Source organism: Acipenser ruthenus, chromosome 9 (genome assembly GCF_902713425.1).
Source record: "Acipenser ruthenus chromosome 9, fAciRut3.2 maternal haplotype, whole genome shotgun sequence".
Taxonomy (NCBI): domain Eukaryota; kingdom Metazoa; phylum Chordata; class Actinopteri; order Acipenseriformes; family Acipenseridae; genus Acipenser; species Acipenser ruthenus.
The window spans coordinates 17542459-17560883 of NC_081197.1; the positions used below are offsets into that span (position 1 = coordinate 17542459).

Here is an 18425-nt window from a genome sequence, read left to right on the forward strand (position 1 = left end):
GTGTGTGTGTACGTGCTGTGTGTTATGTCATTCCTGTTTGTAATTGTGTTCCTTTCCCCCTCTGTATTTCCCGCCATTGTTTAACTCTCAGTTGCTGTGTGACCCTAGCCTGTGCACGGGGGCATGTTCTGTGTCTCCCCTGTGATTGGCCGTGTCTGTGAGTCAACATGTGTTCAGTGTGTTCCCATTGGCCCGAAGTGTGCGGCTGAAGACCAATGGGATGTGTAAGCTTTGAATAAAGGGGCAGGGCTGGGATTATAAGAGGCGCTGCGACGTCCTGTTGTTGTTGTTGGGTTATGGTTGCCATGGTTCCTGAGAAGCTGACTGAGAGCTGCGAACTCTGTGTGTGGGTGGAGAAAGGGACTGAATAAAGCTTTTGGACCTAAGAACAAGCATGTCTGTCTCTCCTGTTTTCTGGCTGCACTGTGAAACGCTGCAATATAAAATTTTGTCACATAAATTGGAAATGCCATGACAAATTAAATGAATGATCTGCTGCATACTGGTCATGCCAGAAATACCATAAGAAATAATGGGCCCTATTTAGCAATGTTCACAAACCCCTAAGGCAATCGCAAAACACTTTCAGCAGTTAGCGCAGCAAAATCAGGAGCATGTGTGGGCAGAGTTTGCCCACCTATGTGATTTAGCAACCGTGTTTTTGTGCAAGTCAGCGTTAGCGCTGAACTTTAGGCGAGTGTCCTCGTTTATACACAAATGTAGCAATTTAGCAAACCATCACAGTATTAGCCTTTACTTTTCAATTGACATGTGAAAACCAGGTCTAAACTGTGCACAAATTACATGGTCGACTACAAATACTGCTGAAACTACCAGGGAAGCAGGTAAAGAAAAGAGAGAGAAAAGAGAAATAAAAGAAATATGGAGTGTGCAATGGATTTCTACATAGCCAGACAAAGAGAGAGGAGGAGACATCCCCAAATATTTAGAAGGCATCTGTCTTTTCTGAGCCAGTCTGACACACAATGTATGCAGCAATTTTGCCTCAACAGACAAACAATCACTGACATCTGCCAACTGCTTCAGGCTGACCTGGAAGGAGACATGCGGAGAGCACACACTGTGTCTGTAGCACTAAGGGTACTCGCTGCACTAACATTTTATGCCACTGGCTTGTTCCAACGTACTGTGGGTTACTGCAAACCCATAAATATTTGCGACCAAAATATTTGGCGAATCACACCCATAAAACCTATTTTGCTCCAGTAATGTTGGCTATCTGTTGCAATATACAGAGTATGTATTGTTGGTGGAATTTGATGTTGTGTCAAAAATCTTTGGGTTTTTTTTTTTTCCATACTTGAAAAACGCATAATAAAAGGCTTGCACATATTTACTTGACTTTACAACAGACACGAGCCAGTCAGCTGTGCAGTGTGAGATCTACCTGCAGCTTTAGTAAAGTGATTTCCCTGGTGTCCTGGGAGCCATCGATTGCAACATTTAAATAGTGAGCGATGCCAACAACTACATCACAGTAAACCATCCTGGCTCCGCTCATGACTCGTTTATCATCGATAATTTTCAGGTGGCAGCTATGTTTCAACGGGATGACAGTCTGAGAGGCTGGTTGATAGGAGACAACGGGTATCCACTGAAGCAGTGGCTACTGACACTGCTGCTCAACCCCACGACCCCTGCCGAACAGAGATATAACCGTACCTTTAAATGTGCTTGTACTGTAATTGCGCAAACATTTAGAATCCTCAAAATGAGGGAAGCAGGTGCTGAATCTGAAGCCCCAGCGGTGGAGGTTGCAGATGCTACAAGTGCCAAGCAGGTCAGACAAAGCCTTTATATATTCCTCTCCACCTCCAGGCTGCTAAAAAAAAAATGCTTGCTCACCCTCCTCACTTGGGCTGCTAGACATTTTAATTTTTTTTGCGCTTTTGTCTCCTTTTTTGGGGTTTCAAAATGCCATCCATTCACTATCTCCGTTCGCTATCGCATACACACAGGTGCTCTTAAAGGGAAAGTTTAATGCTTATTGGTTGTAACCTTACTCCTCCCATTGTGCTTTGATTGGCTGGGTGCATGATTCGCTATTTGATATGCGTTAGCCCACGCATAAGACCAGACTTCTAAATCACTTTTTTGTGCGCTATCACTGCGGTTTGCTAAACATAAAGATATTTCATGGAAATCTAGCCACATAATAGCCATTTCATTATTTACTGTATACTGACACCCCAAGACAGTTGATCTGGCCCTTACAGCACAAAACTCGCAGAAAGTGGTTTGATGCAAATAGCAATCAGTGTACAGTAAGAATGTATAGTTGCTGCCTCAGCTTGTTAAAGACAGTAACTGGACTGTCAACAAGGCCTGCTTGGTACTTGGTATAGTACGGTGCACAAGGCACGGCACACATGGTACGATGCAAACGGTATGGTACGGTACACATGGTGCGGTGCACATGCCTTACCCATAGCATTCTAAGGTCATCAGTAATCTCTTGTAAAGGGTTAACATTTGCAATAATATTAGTGCTTAATTTGAGCCGGATCCTGTCGGAACAGGATCCGGCACCTCTCAGATTTGACTTTTTTCGTTCCGGCACCTAATTTGCCCGGATCCGGTACCTCTCGCGGCATGATTTATTATTTTTCCACTATGGCACTGTAAACATTAACATTCTAATAGAAGCGATCAGTTAACATTGCCTCTGCCTCCTCGTTATTTCTCCCGCCCCCCCGTAAAAGTGCATCCTATCCTGCCACACCAATTCCAGACCTGCTCTCTTATTTGTACATAGAGGTTATGGGGCGGGCCGGCGAGGTAAGTAACTGATCTTGAAACAGTGGCGGTCAGCTAGCGAGAGGTCTCTACGTAATCACGTCATGTAGCTTAGGCTAGTCGTCGCCACTGAATTTGAAACGTGTCGTGGGAAAGGAAAGCCAAATCAAAAATGATTTTGATTCATAAACATTAAATTAAATATAGTTTGACAAAAAAATAATATATATTTAGAATCCTGGAGATAACATAACAGTTTGAACCATTAGCATTGTTTAGCTAGCCATCAGTATCAATCTAATTTAATTTAATCTTTAAAAAAAAAAAAAAAAAAGTCAATTGCGTTTTTTTTTCTATACATTTGGAGTCACCCACTGTTTTTTACAACAACAAAAAAGTGAGGCTCGAACTAGTGGTATTTGTGGAACTAATCCGTGGTATTTTATTCAGCACATAGCAAAACGCTGTTTGCCCAATTCCTCTTCTATCCAGTAAACCTTTGGGATTAGTCATGTAATCAATCACACGTTGAAGCACACCCATAACCGCAACATGTACATTTTATATAAACAAAGTTTAAACGTGTATATATTTAGTATTTTTTAGTGTTTAACACAGTAAAATAACATTTAGAAAATGTGTATTTAATGTGCTTATAAAATATAATAGACGTTTAAGAACGTCATCCGTTAAAATGTGCAATATCCTCCTAAAAGGTCGTTGTATAGTAGCTGATACTACGTGTCACTTTGTGGACTAAGGTGAATCGCCGCCATTATTAAATTATAAAATATTTAACGTAGTTGTAAATTGTCATTTATAAAATACATTCATTCCTCAAGGTCAAATATGTAATCACAAGTTATATAATTAAGCCTTGGGTACAATAACGTTACAATACCAGTAGATGTTTGTATTTATTTATTTTGGAAATGAGGTGTATATCTCAATTATTATTATTATTAATATTATTTAGTAATTTGGCTGGCTTTACTCAAGATGACTTAGAAGTATTAATCATAATTTGTGCAAAATAGTTAATTATAGACATGATTAATTTTGTATGTGTATAAAAAATAACACACACATAGGCTACAACTAGTAGCCTATGTGGCAGATTTACACATGGTTACGTACATAGTAAACTAAGAAGAACTGTAAGAAAAATAATAATTCTGGTGCACAAACTTGTCATAGATATATAGCTATGGTCTGGAGGATGTAACTGACGCCATTTTGGTTCACACAGAGTTCTTATCTTGCACTAAGTAAGCGGGAATTTGGATCCAACATGGCACATACAGTCTTCAGTTTTATAACACTCAACAAGCTGAGAGACAACCCGGTTTCCTTGTTATAACAAACAAATCAGCCAGACTCGAGAGGTAAGGAATCACTTCATGACTTTTGATAGGCTGGTAACTCGACTCCTGTGCGCCACGCAGCTTGTTCATAGGGTGAATCAAAAGAATATTCAATGGGGACTCTGATCCGATTCCCATCTTTCACCTTAGTGAGTCATTCAAAAAGAACGATTTGTTTGCGAACTACACATCACTAGGGAGGACAGTGCATCCACCAACAAAGTGCCCGGAGCAGGTGCAGTTTGAACGGAGGCTCAGTTCAAGAAAAAGCAAACGTATAACCCCTGGCTTGTCATGCAAAATTCAAAGCTGGGCTGTACAACATGCAAAAAGGTAGGCAGTTTGGGTCCATTAAAGACTGGAGGGATGAAACTAGCAAAAGAGAGGGTGGAATATACAGTAACGTCCTCTGCCTCTGACTGAATAATATTGAACATTTAAACAAAGTAGTTTTTTTTGTATTATTAGCATTACAGAAATAGGGATTTTTAACGTGATTTCTACACATTGACAGTGAAAAACAGGTTCATAAATAAGTTAGGGTCCTATGAAACTACGGGACACAGTATTTGTTACCATAGCAACAACCAGCAACATAATTTTCTTTTTTTTAGCTAAGCCTCCCTACCCTGTACTCTAGTATGCGAGACAATTAAAGTTTCACATTTTCCCTTCAGATATGTAATCTCAAACGTAATCCTCTACTGCCAAATGAAATGACCTGTTCTTATTAGCAATTTCAATTTTTTGGTTAACTTATGGCTTCCTTTCAGATTTCATCTTGAGTTTTTCAGTATAATCTAGCGTGTCAAATGGAGTCTTAATCAACTGTGTTATCCTGCATTTCACATTTGACCCCTTCACAAGACAAGCACCAAAATAAAACAGTAACAACTTATATTGTGCTTCTTACCACTGATGAGATGCAAAATGAAGCAATTTCAATCATCACTCATGCATTATAACTGCACATACAACTGCAATACAGCAGCATTTTAGAAGGGGGCGGGATGTGGATCACTCCTCCAATTAAAACACGTACACAGATCCCCTGCTCTACTAGTGTTTCAGACAGACAGGAGTTAGTCATTGGAGGCAAAGCCTCCTCTGGTAAAAAATAAATAAATAAAATAAAACAAAAAACAACCTCTGGTCTCCTCCAGTTAAAACCTGTGCTCAGATCACGGGATCTGCCACTGCTAACATTGTGTTTAATGGGAGAAGGTAGGCTTGCCTACCTTTTGTGTAAAAAAATAATAATAAAAACAAAACAAAAAACGCTTTTTTTTTTATGTATTTTTTTCTTTTGCCTCCCTGCCTCCTCTAAGGATCCTCCACTGGTTACGGTAACCTTGTTCACTGAGAACGGTGGTAGATCAGTGACTTACAGTTACTGAAGAAGCAATATACATGAATGCCCATCTGTATAGCTTCTGGCTTAACCAAACACAGTCCTAAAACTGGAGGAAGCTGACAGCCTTCGCAATGGCACTGCAAGCAGAACTCAGAGCGGCAACAAAACACTGTGGGAAGGACTGCGAGCAGTCAGACCCGAAGCAGAGCTGAGCCCAGCGACTGCTAGTGAATCGGAAGGGTAACCTCGTTCACTGTACAAGGTACCGGCGGGAATGGGAGCAGGTCTGGGACCTACAGTTACCACAGGAATGATATAGGGATGCCCACCTAAAACTGAGAAGCGCCTACTGCAACAGCCCTAACAGTCTTCAAACTAATTCTGCAAGCATATATTAATGTGGCAACGAGATACTGGGAAAAACTGCAAGCAGCCTGACCCAAAGTGTGCGTCTCGGTCTAATGTAGGACAGCTGAAGCCAGCAGCGATGTTAGCATTTCTGTGAAAAAAAAAAAAAACCCAGAAAAAATACACACGGAAAAACAAATTCTCACATAACACTGTAACAATTTACTTACCGCTATTTTAGTATAATTTTCGTTACAAAAAACGATTTGTTTTAATTTTAAGCTTCAACCGAAGCTAGCAGCTGAAGAGAGACCACAAGTGTCCGACTTAAGGTGAGTGATGCCGGGGAAGGAGCAGCAAAGCTGCTGGCTTTGCGCTGAGCACCAGGCTGCTGAGGGACTTACACGAACAACCACAACTGAGTGCACAAAACATGAACTAAAATTACTATAACACGTAATAATCGCAAAAGTGTAATACACAAGCGATAAAGAGATATAAAAATATGTTACTTATCTGTTCGTAGATCTCTCTGTCTCTCCTTGCAAGAGTTGTAGTGGGAAATGAAGTTAATGCGTCTGAAGTTGATGAATGGATAAGTCTGATGACAGTCTAGATGGCACTTATTTAACTGAAGAAGAAATGGTGAATTCTGCTACACAGCCAGCCGTAGAGAACAATGATGACTCAGTGATGAAGACACTGTTCAACATCATACTCCAAACCCAACTCATGGATGGGCAGAGGAAATGCTGGGAAAGTGTTTATTGTGGGCAGAATCCCAGCCAGACTTCTTATGGATCTCTTTTGCTACTGCAACATTTGTAGCAGAATGCTGCATCAAAGAGAATTGACGTCAGTGACACCAAAAACTATAAAAGGATAAAAGGTCTTTTTCACCCAAGGACATTGAAACACACGCGTCTTGTTTTTCTTGCACACTGTACTGTATATTAGGCCTTGTTTGCAGTCTTTTGAGCAGGATGTAGGCTGCTACTGTAAACTCTGAAACTGTTTCAATACTTTTTTTTTCTGTACTATGTACTCAAATCATATTTTTGTTTATATAACTTATATAATAGTGTTTAAATGTGCAGTACTGTACTTTCATTTCTTTCGAGTAAGTACAGTGTGTTGTATAGAAAATACCAATATACAGCTCTTGATGGGGAAAAAAAAATACAAAAGAACTAAAACTAAAAATCACAAATTGAACGACCACAATTCCAAACTGAAATATCCCTAAATTAACAATAGAAAAGGAAAGAATAATTGTTTTCTAGGAAATAGAAAATGTAGGCTATATCCCTAGCCTTTAAATAAACCTAAATATTCTATCCACTAAATACACTCTTAAACTATGAAATTATCAAAAAGTGAACTGATCTCAATTATTTATAATTCTACAAGCAATGTTTCTTTTAGTCCCTAAAAGGAAGGTTCTTGCTTTAGCCAGCAGGTGGCAGCACGCTCCACACACATCTAGGTGCTCATTATACTGCTTTGCCACTGTCACACGTCTCCCAGTCCTCCAAGGATGGCCCCACACCGTTTTACTTGCAATGCCGCATACAGTTCCAGAAATACTGATGGTTCAACACATGGTGAGTGTGGAAACAGTACCGTTAGCTCCGGTTTGGGAAAACGTTCGTTGTCCTGCTTCTGGCCCCAGAGGATCACAGGAGAGAAACAGAGCCGATGACATCAGTCCTCCAACGGTGTGTCTTGGTACTCTAGTGGTGCTCGTTGTTACCGTCAGTGTAGAAGGCCCTCCCCTTCAGGTCGAAGTTAATGGGTCAGTAAGCAGTCCCTCACCAACCCAGAATAGACAACAGAAAAGAAAACAAGGTATCAGGAACTTTAGTCCCGGTTTTGTGACGATAGGAGAGGATTTCTAAACTAGTACACGGACTAGAAAGGGGACAATCGACTTGCAAGAGTTCGTCTTCACCCCAATCCTTATCAAACCAGTTCAGAAGACCACTACTACTGCGGCTAGTTACTGTACCCTTTTACAATTTACATCGACAACCAGCCGACTCCATTTTAGCTGGTATTTTAAACAATAATATTGCCAACTTGACAAGCTCAACCAGAGTTATTTCCCTGCTTCCACTGTCTCTCTCGAATGTTAGCAAATTTTAAAAATAAAGAAAACTATCTCCTCACGCGCAACCCTGTTTGTGGTGTTAATCCAATAACCCTGGTAAGCACAGATATGTTAAAACCTCATAGTGACTTGATTTTTGCTATATGGCTCCCCCCTCTGAAGAAGACGCGCCCTCGGAGGCTCAATCCCCTAATGGTTTGTGTGCCACTCCCCAACGAAATGGAGATACTCTTCCCAGTCTTTAGGGCGTTGTCTCTTTCTTTGTGACCTTTGGGGCCCATGCTGTACTCGGTGAAGCCGAGGGACTGGTTGCCCCTCTCCCAAAATTCTCATCAGCCCTGGGCTGTTCTATTGGTACTGCCGAGGCTGACTCTTCTACACAACAGTGTAGAAGAGTCCAAGGACACTGTAGCTTAGGAGACAAACCCTGTTTCCGTTTTGAAAAATGCACCCAGACTTTTTCTCCAACGGCGTAGGGCCCACGCCAGGGTCAGTCCCTTTGTCGTTTTTGTCTTTTTGTCACCCTGCGATTTGTTTTGTGTAGCTAATTTTCTACCAAGCTTTAGCTGTCGCTTCATCTCCCTGACATAGTCAGAATGTGCTCGGTATTGCCACTGGGGAGGTCCCCATTCTGTCTACTGGAAGCCTAGCTTTCCTTTCAAAAAGCAGCTCATGTGGTACCATTCCTATCGATTCCTGTGGGCTACTTCAGAATGCTAGCAAGGTATAAGGGAGTTGTCTGTCCCAGTCATGCTGCGAGTCTTTCACTCACATGGCCAACGTATGCCCTAAAGTGTGGTTATATCTCTCGACCAAGCCGTCTGATTGAGGGTGATAGGGGGATGTCCGTGTTTTCCACTCCTAGAGTACGGCACATTTCTTTAAACAGTGTTGCCTCAAACTGGGACCCCTGGTCAGAATGAAGTGGCTCAAACACCAAACCTGCTGACCCACTGCTCAACTAATGTCTGTGCGATGGTCTTGGCTTTGATGTCAGGAATAGCAAAGGCATCGGGCCATTTCGTGAAGTAGTCCACCACAATCATTATATAGCGATTCCCTTTATGGGTTACAGGGAGCTCTCCATACAGGTCCACTCCAACACGTTCAAAAGATCATGAGACAGGATGGGTCATCATTGGTGCTCTGTCTCTTTGGTTAGGATTTTTCCAGCTACCACAGATTCTGCAGCTGCAACACCAGTCTTTCACAGCCCGATGCCAACCTGGCCACTAGTACCTTTCCTGCACCTTCCTCGATGTTTTTCCTGTGCCTAAGTGGCCACATTCAGGCTTCCACCACCTCTCTCCCAGTCCAACCATCTCTCTTGAATGTTAGCAAATTTAAAAAATAAAGAAAACCATCTCCTCACGCGCAACCCTGTTTGTGGTGTTTATCTAATAACTCTAGTAAGCACAGATATGTTAAAACCTCGTAGCATCTTGATTTTCACTAAAATATATATAGAGGCATATGAAAGAAAAGTTTTTAAAAAAATGTACACAACGTTTAAAAGATTAAAAAATCTTTTATTTTCAGGACATTTCGGGCAAAAGCCCTTCAGCTGTCTAAAAAGAAAAGTAAACACAGTGCAGTAAACTTGTTGTTATTCAAGAATTGTAATTATACAAAAATTCTGTGGATGGCGTCATGGTTTAGAATAGAATGTTAATTCCCAGAGGTTCCAAAGTTCCCAGTTTGAAAATAATCTCTCATTCCTTTTATTGCTGAGCAACATTTGTTCCATAGCACTGATTGATCATACAACCTGTGATGTTTTCAGCAGTGTGATCATCACTGTTGAAGTGATGGGCTACTGGAAATGCAGTGGTGTTAATGCGAATGCTTCTTAAGTGTTCTACAAACTGGCCTGCTAAAACGCCTTTTAGTTTCCTCTACAATGTGTTGTATTTTTTGCAGATAATGCAGTAGACTATTCCTTTAGAGGTACATGCAAAATGTTCATGAATGTTGAATGAAGATTTAATGCCTCTAATCTCTGTTTCAGAATGAACGTATTTACAGGTATTGCATCATAGTCTATTACATGAATATGTGCCTTTCAAAGGTTCCTGTGACAGATTGAATGATTCTTGCCATCCAGTCCAGGAACGGAGTACCCTGGACTGGATGGCCCAACAATTCATTCCCAGGGTTCGACGGAAGTCGGCCATTTAGAAATGGGGCGGAGCTACGTTGCACTCAATCATTAACCCACAAGGTTAACGGTGTGGCATCCACAGATTGGAGGAGCGGTTGTACTCGTTAACCAAGGGGTCATGGTTGACAGTATATAAAGGGGACGTAGTGAGGTGATCTGTTCCTTGATGGTTACGCGAAGACCAAAAGGACCTGTACTGTGATCATTACTGTGTTTTGTTTGTTTTGTCTGTCTGTCTAAAACGCACTGTTTGTTTGTTTGTTTGTTTGTTTGTTTGTTTGTTTGTCTAGACGGATAACACAATATGGAGCTGTCGCCCACGGCCAGCACTAAACCCGGACAACCCTGCACCTTGTATCACAGATAAATTGTACTTCACAGCGAGCACTACAGCACTCATTTTGGACTAGTGACAGTGTGTGTATGTACTGGACTGTTGTTTATTATTATTTACGGGACTGCAAACCATAATTCTCCACTGCGCGTTACACATCGCTGTTGCCAGCTCTCTAATTGTTTACTGTTTTGGTCATCAGACCATTTGGATTACAATAAAACAGAAACCATTTCACCCGTACTTTGTTGTCTGTCTTTTCTTGTTGGATTACTGCACCTGCACTTCGCCTGCTCTACTAATTACCACTTTGCCACAGTTCCCCAGCAGGATGAACAGCACTGTGTGCCACATACTCTCTTATATTCTTGTCTGTTCTATATGACATCAAAGGGGGGAGGTCTTGAAAATAGGATCTATAGATTGGTTTCTTTGCACAATTGTCTGTATCTTTCTGTTGGCAGGGTGGTGAGGACCAGAGGGATACTATCATCGGTGTGTTGTATATTGTTATTATATAAAGCATTTTTTCTATTTATATTTGAAATGCAGGATTTAGCTTTAGTAATGATCTTGTCCAGAAAGCCACAATTTCCAAAAAACACACACATTTCCTCGCTTTTGGCGAAGAAATCTTGATTGTCGCTGCAAATACGTCAGATTTTATATATGTATATATACTACTTTCTATGTTAATGTTATATAGTACCAGGAACACATCTAACACTGTTAGTTATTAAATGAGGATTTGAATAACAATGGTCCCAGTAGGGAGTAATGGTGGGTGTACTATAAGACACGGCTTAATTAACAAATTAATTGACAACACTTTTTAAAGCATTCAGTTTGGAGTTTCACACATGCATTACTGTCATTAGTTGCATATCTCAAAGTGTGGACAATGCAGGCCTGCTTTCAAGGCAAATTACTGTTTGCAATCCATCATTCCTAAATGGCAACTGTCAGGAATCTATACCGGCTATTTAAAAAAAATAAACAGAACTGAATTCATTTGTTATGTGCTTGCATATTGGACTTCTTAACATGACATCTGTAATGCTTTCAAATTCTTATTTTACTAACCATGGTCACATTACAGACAAACACATTGATGATTTAGAATTAAGACACAGAAAAAAAGGCAATTTATTCAAACATAAGTATCAAAACATTCAATTCACACAGTAGCTAATCAAGTTTGCAGTAAATCAGCCCTTTACATATCTGCTATGTACATACACATTAACAAATATCAAATAAACTTAAAGAACAACCTTCCAACAGCAGTTATCGTATCAGGTATTTTAATTATGAAACTTTTTTTTTGGCAATTTATATATATATATATATATATATATATATATATATATATATATATATATATATATATAAAACTCAGGTCAGTACTGTATAACTAAACAATTATAAAACAAACAATCATTCAGATTTTGGCTTTTTTGTGAAAATGATTTTATACTGACTGGTTAAAAGAAATCCTTCTGAACACATTTGCAATATTGTCCAATGCAAACATACACGGTTTACTAAATAGCTAGGTGATTAAAACAAACTAGAAAAATATCCCTTAAAAATACCAACTTAACACTATTATCCAACACAAGCTGGGTGATTGCATTTGAAACAAATGACATCCGTTGCCCTCTTTTCTATTATTTGTTGATTTTTTTTGATTCCCAATAAAATATTGGAATGTGCCATCTCAACTTAATTTCTAGCAGACATATTGGGGTTTATTTTAATGAACTAAACAGAAGTGGCCCTCTGTTACACCTTGGCATATTTAGTGATGGTAGTAGGTGGGTCAGCCAATTACTCTTGATGCACCACTGTTGTGATCATTAAAATACACTTCATGATCTTTATCCTTCGGCTACTAAAGAAAATACTGCAAATAAACTAAACTTCCACCCCAATGGATGCACAGAACACACTCCAAAACAAATAAAAGCTTGCTAAATACAAACCTTGCCATAAAAAATGGCAAATACGTTTTAAATTATGTAAACTATGAACTCATATATACATGTTTTTTCTCCTTCCTATCTCACCTTACATAAAGTAACATACCTGAATCCAATATATGTTTTGAATTTTAAAGTATTTGAGATACTGTCTTACAGGCAGTATTTAATTCAGAATTGTAAGGGTGTTAAGTATTTGGCAAATTTGCATGCTCACTCAACATTTTCCCTTAATTAAAATGTAAAGCTTGTGTTTTGACCCCTCACATTCAACTTTGGAAAACACTTAAAAGACATATAGCTACAAAAGTAATTTTAAATTTGGCACTGCCTAACCTTTCTATATTTTTTGCAATCATCATGAATGGTGGAGTTCTATTGCTCTTACATGGATAGTTTTATATATTCTAACTGCATAGGTTTTTTATTTAATTTTTTTAATTTTGTTTCTTTTTGAATTCTCATTCAAACAACATCATTGCAAGTATTCTCTGTTCGTCATAGCGCATCACTGCGTCCATCACACAACTGCCTCCGATTCAAGGATTGCTACGGATTCATCTCACCTGCTGGTGTTAGAGGCAGTGTGGCAAATCGGGCTGTTTTGGGTAGTTTCTGTGAGGTGTTCTTTTATTAGTTAGCTAGTTGTGTATTTTAAATGCTTATATTTCTTCATTTGCTTTTATATGTCTGCTGTGTCTTCATCTGCCTATTCTCTCTATTTATTTTTCTATTGTATTTTTCCTTCTTATACAATCAAGCTGGCCGTCATAGAAGCAGTGTGTGCATGTGAATGTTAGTTTAATTTAATTTATGTTTAAATATAACTGGGAGATGACTTATTGTATTTTATCTAAATATACATTTTTGTATAGTGTATATAGTCATTATAGCAACAGATTGAGCAACATTATAGCAACAGATTGAGACGTTCAGTTATCTCTATGAATGATCTCATCAATATAAGGGTTAAAAAACCACTCCGATAATTATCAGAAGTTTAATTCCAAAGTTAGATATGCTTACACTGGATGGAACAGGCTCAACTTGACTTTTTAATACTGACAGAAACTTGGCTTAGGGAGACTATCCCTGACAGTACAGTTACTCTACCTGGTTATGCAGTACTAAGAAAGGGTAGATCTTCAAAAGGTGGAGGTGTAGCCATTTATTGCAAGGAAAGATTTAATGTTAGTGTTGTTGCTTTGTACTGCCCAGAGCAGTATGGCTAGAGCTTGTCCCGCCAGTTGAGGAGGCAGTTAGGAACTGGGTGCACTATAGCCAACTTAGAAACCAGTGTACTTTGTTAACATCAGCTCAAGACATTAGAATTTTTTTAATTAGATTTTAAGAATGTGGCATCATCAACTGTGCATTACACAGTTTGGATACTTCAAAGGGGACTGGAGCTGATCAACTGGAGCCTTTCTTTCTAAAATTGGCTAGTAATATTATTTCATATCCTCTGGCACATTTGTTTAATCTATCCTTAAATAATGGAACCATACCAATATTGTGGAAGCATGCACATGTGGTAACAATACATAAGGGAGGCTCTCAAAGGGATGTGGCCAATTACAGACCAATATCATTGTTGCCTGTTCTGGCAAAATGTTTGGAAAAGGTGATGCTGGATCAGCTGAAAGCCTTTATTAACTCAAACAACCTGCTGTCCCCAATCCAGTCTGGTTTTAGATCAGGCCATGGGACAATAACAGCAGTGACTAAAGTGATGAGATTTCAAGAGGTTTGGATAGTGAGCAGGTGGCAGCTGCAGTCTATTGATCTGTCCGATACTGTGGACCACAAATTATTATGTGATAGGTTGGGGGAATTGGGTTTGTCTGATAAAGCCATTGACAGGTTTTGTAGTTATTTAACAGATAGAAAACAAATGGTAAAGGGAGGAGGTATGTTGTCTTCTATCATAGAGATAAAAAGAGGTGTACCACAGGGCTCTGTCTTGGGTTCGACACTGTTTTCATTGTATATTGAAGTTCATGTTTTTTGGACCTACATTTAAAAGTTTGAAACAAGATTTGATCCTTCATTGATTGATTGATTGGAGAGCCTCTTGAGGTGGTGGATAGTTATAAATATATTGGGATCTAGCTGAATCCATTCCTGAAGTTTGATCTTCATATTTTAACTATCTTAAAGAAAATAGCTCAAAAACAGGGTTTTCTTTATTGAAAGCGAAAACACTTTATGCTTCAAAGTAGAAATCATGTTATAAAGAGCTGTATTTTTCCTTTGTTTGATTATGGTTATACTTTACTTTTACTTGCCTCTGCTGAGCAATTAAAAAAAAATTGGATCGACTAATGAAAAAAGCAGTCAGATTTGTATTAGAATGCCACCCTCAAACCCATCACTGCAGGTTACTGGCTTATTTAAATTGGATGTCACTTAATTGTAGAAGGCAATTACTGGGTGCTTTTTGTGTGTAAAACTGTAATAGGTTTGTTGCCAGGTTACCTAGGTTTGTTGTTACAGGTAAATATACCCAAGTGTAGTTTACGATCTAGTCTTGCACTTATTTATCCAGTACCTTGGAGAAGGTCCTGGGTTGGCTGATCAGCATTTAGCTACATCGTCCCTATGGCATGGAACAGTCTGGACAAGAGTATCCAGTATATGAACGAGCATCAGATAAATAATCCAAACGTATCAGCTAAATGAACAATATTAACTAAGATTACATTTATTTTAATGAGTAGGTGCCAAGAATTATCGAAGTGTAATCTGATCCCAGATTGAATGTATGATGTGATTGTCTTTTAGAGTGATGTTGTTTTTAGGGATGTGAAATTACTGCTGTCTGTTTCTGGTCATCTTGCCAGGACTCTCTTGCAAAAGAGGCCTCGGTCTCAATGTTTTTTTTTTTTTTTTCTGGTTAAAGAATTAATTAACTAATTAAATAAACTGGATGCATTCCACTGAACTTGCTGTACTTTTTTTCCTTCCTAATTCTTTACAAACATTTGTAACAATATGTCTTAAATGTTAAATTTAAATGTACAACTAGACATCATGTAAAAGGACCTCTCTCAAAATGAGGACTGACCACTGTCCACCTCCATACAGAATTATTCCAGTGGCAAAATATCATTGCACTGTATCTGAAAGCAAACTGCTTTTACAGGAGTACCTGTACTGTGTTGCCATCAGGCAAACACAACATGTTTCAAAGTTACCTTCATATTGATGCAGTACATTTTTCTGCATTTAAGCAGGCACTATACTCTGTGATTTCAGTGCACAGGTAAGTATGAAAATCAATTAAATATAATGATGTTCAACATACGTAAGAGGTATCTGACAAACAGTCATAGGCACAAAGAACTGCATGGTAAAGAAAATACTTTCAATCTAGCTTTTCTTTACATTGTTAAACATACACATTTTTTTTTTCTTTTACATCAATTTTACTACAGTTTGCAAGATTGTTGTGAAAAATAATAATAAATAACTGCACTTTTGCATTCAATTTTCACAATATAAAAGTACGGGATGGTCCTAAATTTCAGAATAAATGTTAACAATTCTTATTTTTATTTCCTTCTCTTACCTTTTATATGATATATTTGTCAGAAGTTGATCCAATTCATATCAATTACTCCCACCGACCAATAGCCATCTTAACTGATTCACCTAAATCTGATACTTCTGTGTAATCCTAATTATCCACTGTGGTCTTGGATATCCTTATACTGGTAAGTCAAGCAGGGCTGGACCCGTCACAAATTTTTCCAGCTGCCCTGTACTATAATATTACATGGGTGACTTTCTGGAATGAGGAAATTAAAAGAAAAGCGTAATTCTAATTTTAGCACTGAATTTAGCAGACAGCCAGTAAATCAGAATTTTTGAAAACTTCAGTTAACGGAGAAAAATAAAATAAATATCTGAAACTCTAACTAATGTAAAAAAACAAAATAAATTAAAAAAAGATGCTTTCCACACAGAACGATAGATGTGGATTTAAAATGCCAGGCACGCAAACAGAGCCATCAGCTGAATAACTGCTTATGGCATATAAACAAGCGCTAAAATTTAGGCAATTTAGACAACTCCAGCTTCTACTATACTTGAGATTAAGAAGGGTAACACTACCCTTATGCAGCTTTCCCAAATAAAGCTAAATACAATTACTAATACAATGTCATTGCTTCTTGTCTTTCATTTTGTAAAGCTCCAGAAACTAATTCACTACATACGTATATCCAACAAAGTTAATCATATTTAGCTTTTTTTTTATTTATTTTTTTAAATGTAGGCCTATTTTTTTAAAGGCAATGAAGCTAAAGACATTTGAGATTTTTTGTGAAGTTTGGATCGTCTCTTTCTTATGATCCTACACATACCATTCTCTTCGAGAAATTACTGAACCATCTAAGTGAGATACAAAGTCACCATCATTTCCTTCATAATAGTCATCTTGAGCATACTTGGTTCCAACAGGCATTCTATCTTCATAATAATCGACTGGCAGTGTATCTCCTTCTGTGCATCTGTTGTTCATATTTTCCACATGGCCCCATTCGTTATTTTTCACATCTTTGGAGTAATCTGGGTAGATCACCTCATTTGTCTTTTGCTTAAGACTGCCATTGTTGGGGTCATTGTATTGTTGAAGCTCATGAGGTTGCAGAACATCTAACGGAGATTCTTTCTGCATGTCAGATGGTCCTATGTACTGCTTGGTGTAATAGTCTCCACGGAATGTCCTTCGTTTTTTCATGTAGCAAACTCCAACAAGGATGATCAGCAGTATTAGAAATAGGGCACCGCCAACAGCACCACCAATTATAGAGCCTAAAGGTCCCTCGTGCAATGACTCCAGTGTTGGTGATGTAAACAGTGCTCTTTTTGTCGCTGCTAAACTTGTGACGCCAGCAGTCGTGTGAGGCGGTGGTGTTGTAGGTAAGGTAGTAGTAGTAGGAGGAGGATCTAATGGGAGGGGGAGAAAAGGGAAGGGATGGACAGACAGAGAAAAGCACAGAATGTCAATGCAAACTACATCAGTAAAGGGTTGATATGAAAAGCACAAGTAATGAGCACATTTATACAACTATTTTAACTAGAAAAAGAACAGTTACAGGGTTCTCATCTTAAAAAGGTGGGTCTTGGGTTTTAAAATATTTAAAACTTGCTGCTTTCAAAACATATTTATGATACCGGTTAAAGAATTCAGTGTTAAATTATTTAAAACGTGTACATTTAGCACAAAAATATAGTTGTATAAGTTGTGTTTGAAATGCATACCATCTTATAAGGATAGGAAACCTGCAACTGTTGAATACTAGAAACCAGCAAGTGCATTATTTACACTTTTCTTTGCATCTGAAGAATGTTTTATAAGAAAACATAACAATTAGCAACTATAAATTATTGCTATAAAACACAGTGTTCCGCGTTTTCAGTTTTTATCTTAAAAAAAAAAAGAAATCTGGGAATTTATTAAAATAGGGATAAAATCTGTAAAAAATAGTTTTTAATTGAAACATCGGTAAAAATTGGGGGGGGGGGGGGGGAGGGAGGGATCTCAGTATCCACACTTTACATGTGGAATATGATGTGTAGCAGTTCTGATTCCTAATTAGGTTTAATGTCCCTGGCATGTCTGATAAAGCACAATCTGTGCAAGTCGAAGCCACATTTTCCCAAGTTAACTGGTACTTTGCGAATGTTTGGGCAATCGCTGTATCAACATGACATCAGCACAAAACAAGCCTGATTTATTCGCCTTGAAATCATAAAAGTAAAATTGACAGAACTGGGTGGTGCAAGCCATCGGAAGACGCGTCAAAAATCACCCTGGACATTTCCATCAATGCGTTCCATGCGTTAAGTTTATCAACTAAAGCATCACCATTATCTGTCAAATATTTACGATTAAGATGGTCGGCATTAGGCAGTGTTTTAGCTGATGGACAGACAGTACTGTCACACGAAGTCACCGCTACATACCTCTGCAGTAAACAGTGGCTCACCAGCACAGTACAGCGCTCT

At 38.6% G+C, this 18425-nt stretch overlaps 1 protein-coding gene across 2 annotated transcripts in view; it reads right to left on the reverse strand.

Moving 5' to 3' along the window:
• The window catches only part of LOC131738070 (nectin-3-like), a 141538-nt gene that overhangs the window by 59500 nt on the left and 63613 nt on the right, over positions 1-18425 (reverse strand). Inside the window, exon 6 of one of the 2 annotated variants that reach the window (XM_059031293.1) lies at positions 11551-17363. The exons of the other annotated variant lie outside the window; for it this stretch is intronic. Coding sequence (XP_058887276.1) covers positions 16768-17363 — 596 coding nt within the window. The 3' untranslated portion in view covers positions 11551-16767. Of the gene's footprint in view, positions 1-11550; positions 17364-18425 lie in introns of those variants that run through there. 2 annotated transcript variants of the gene reach the window in all.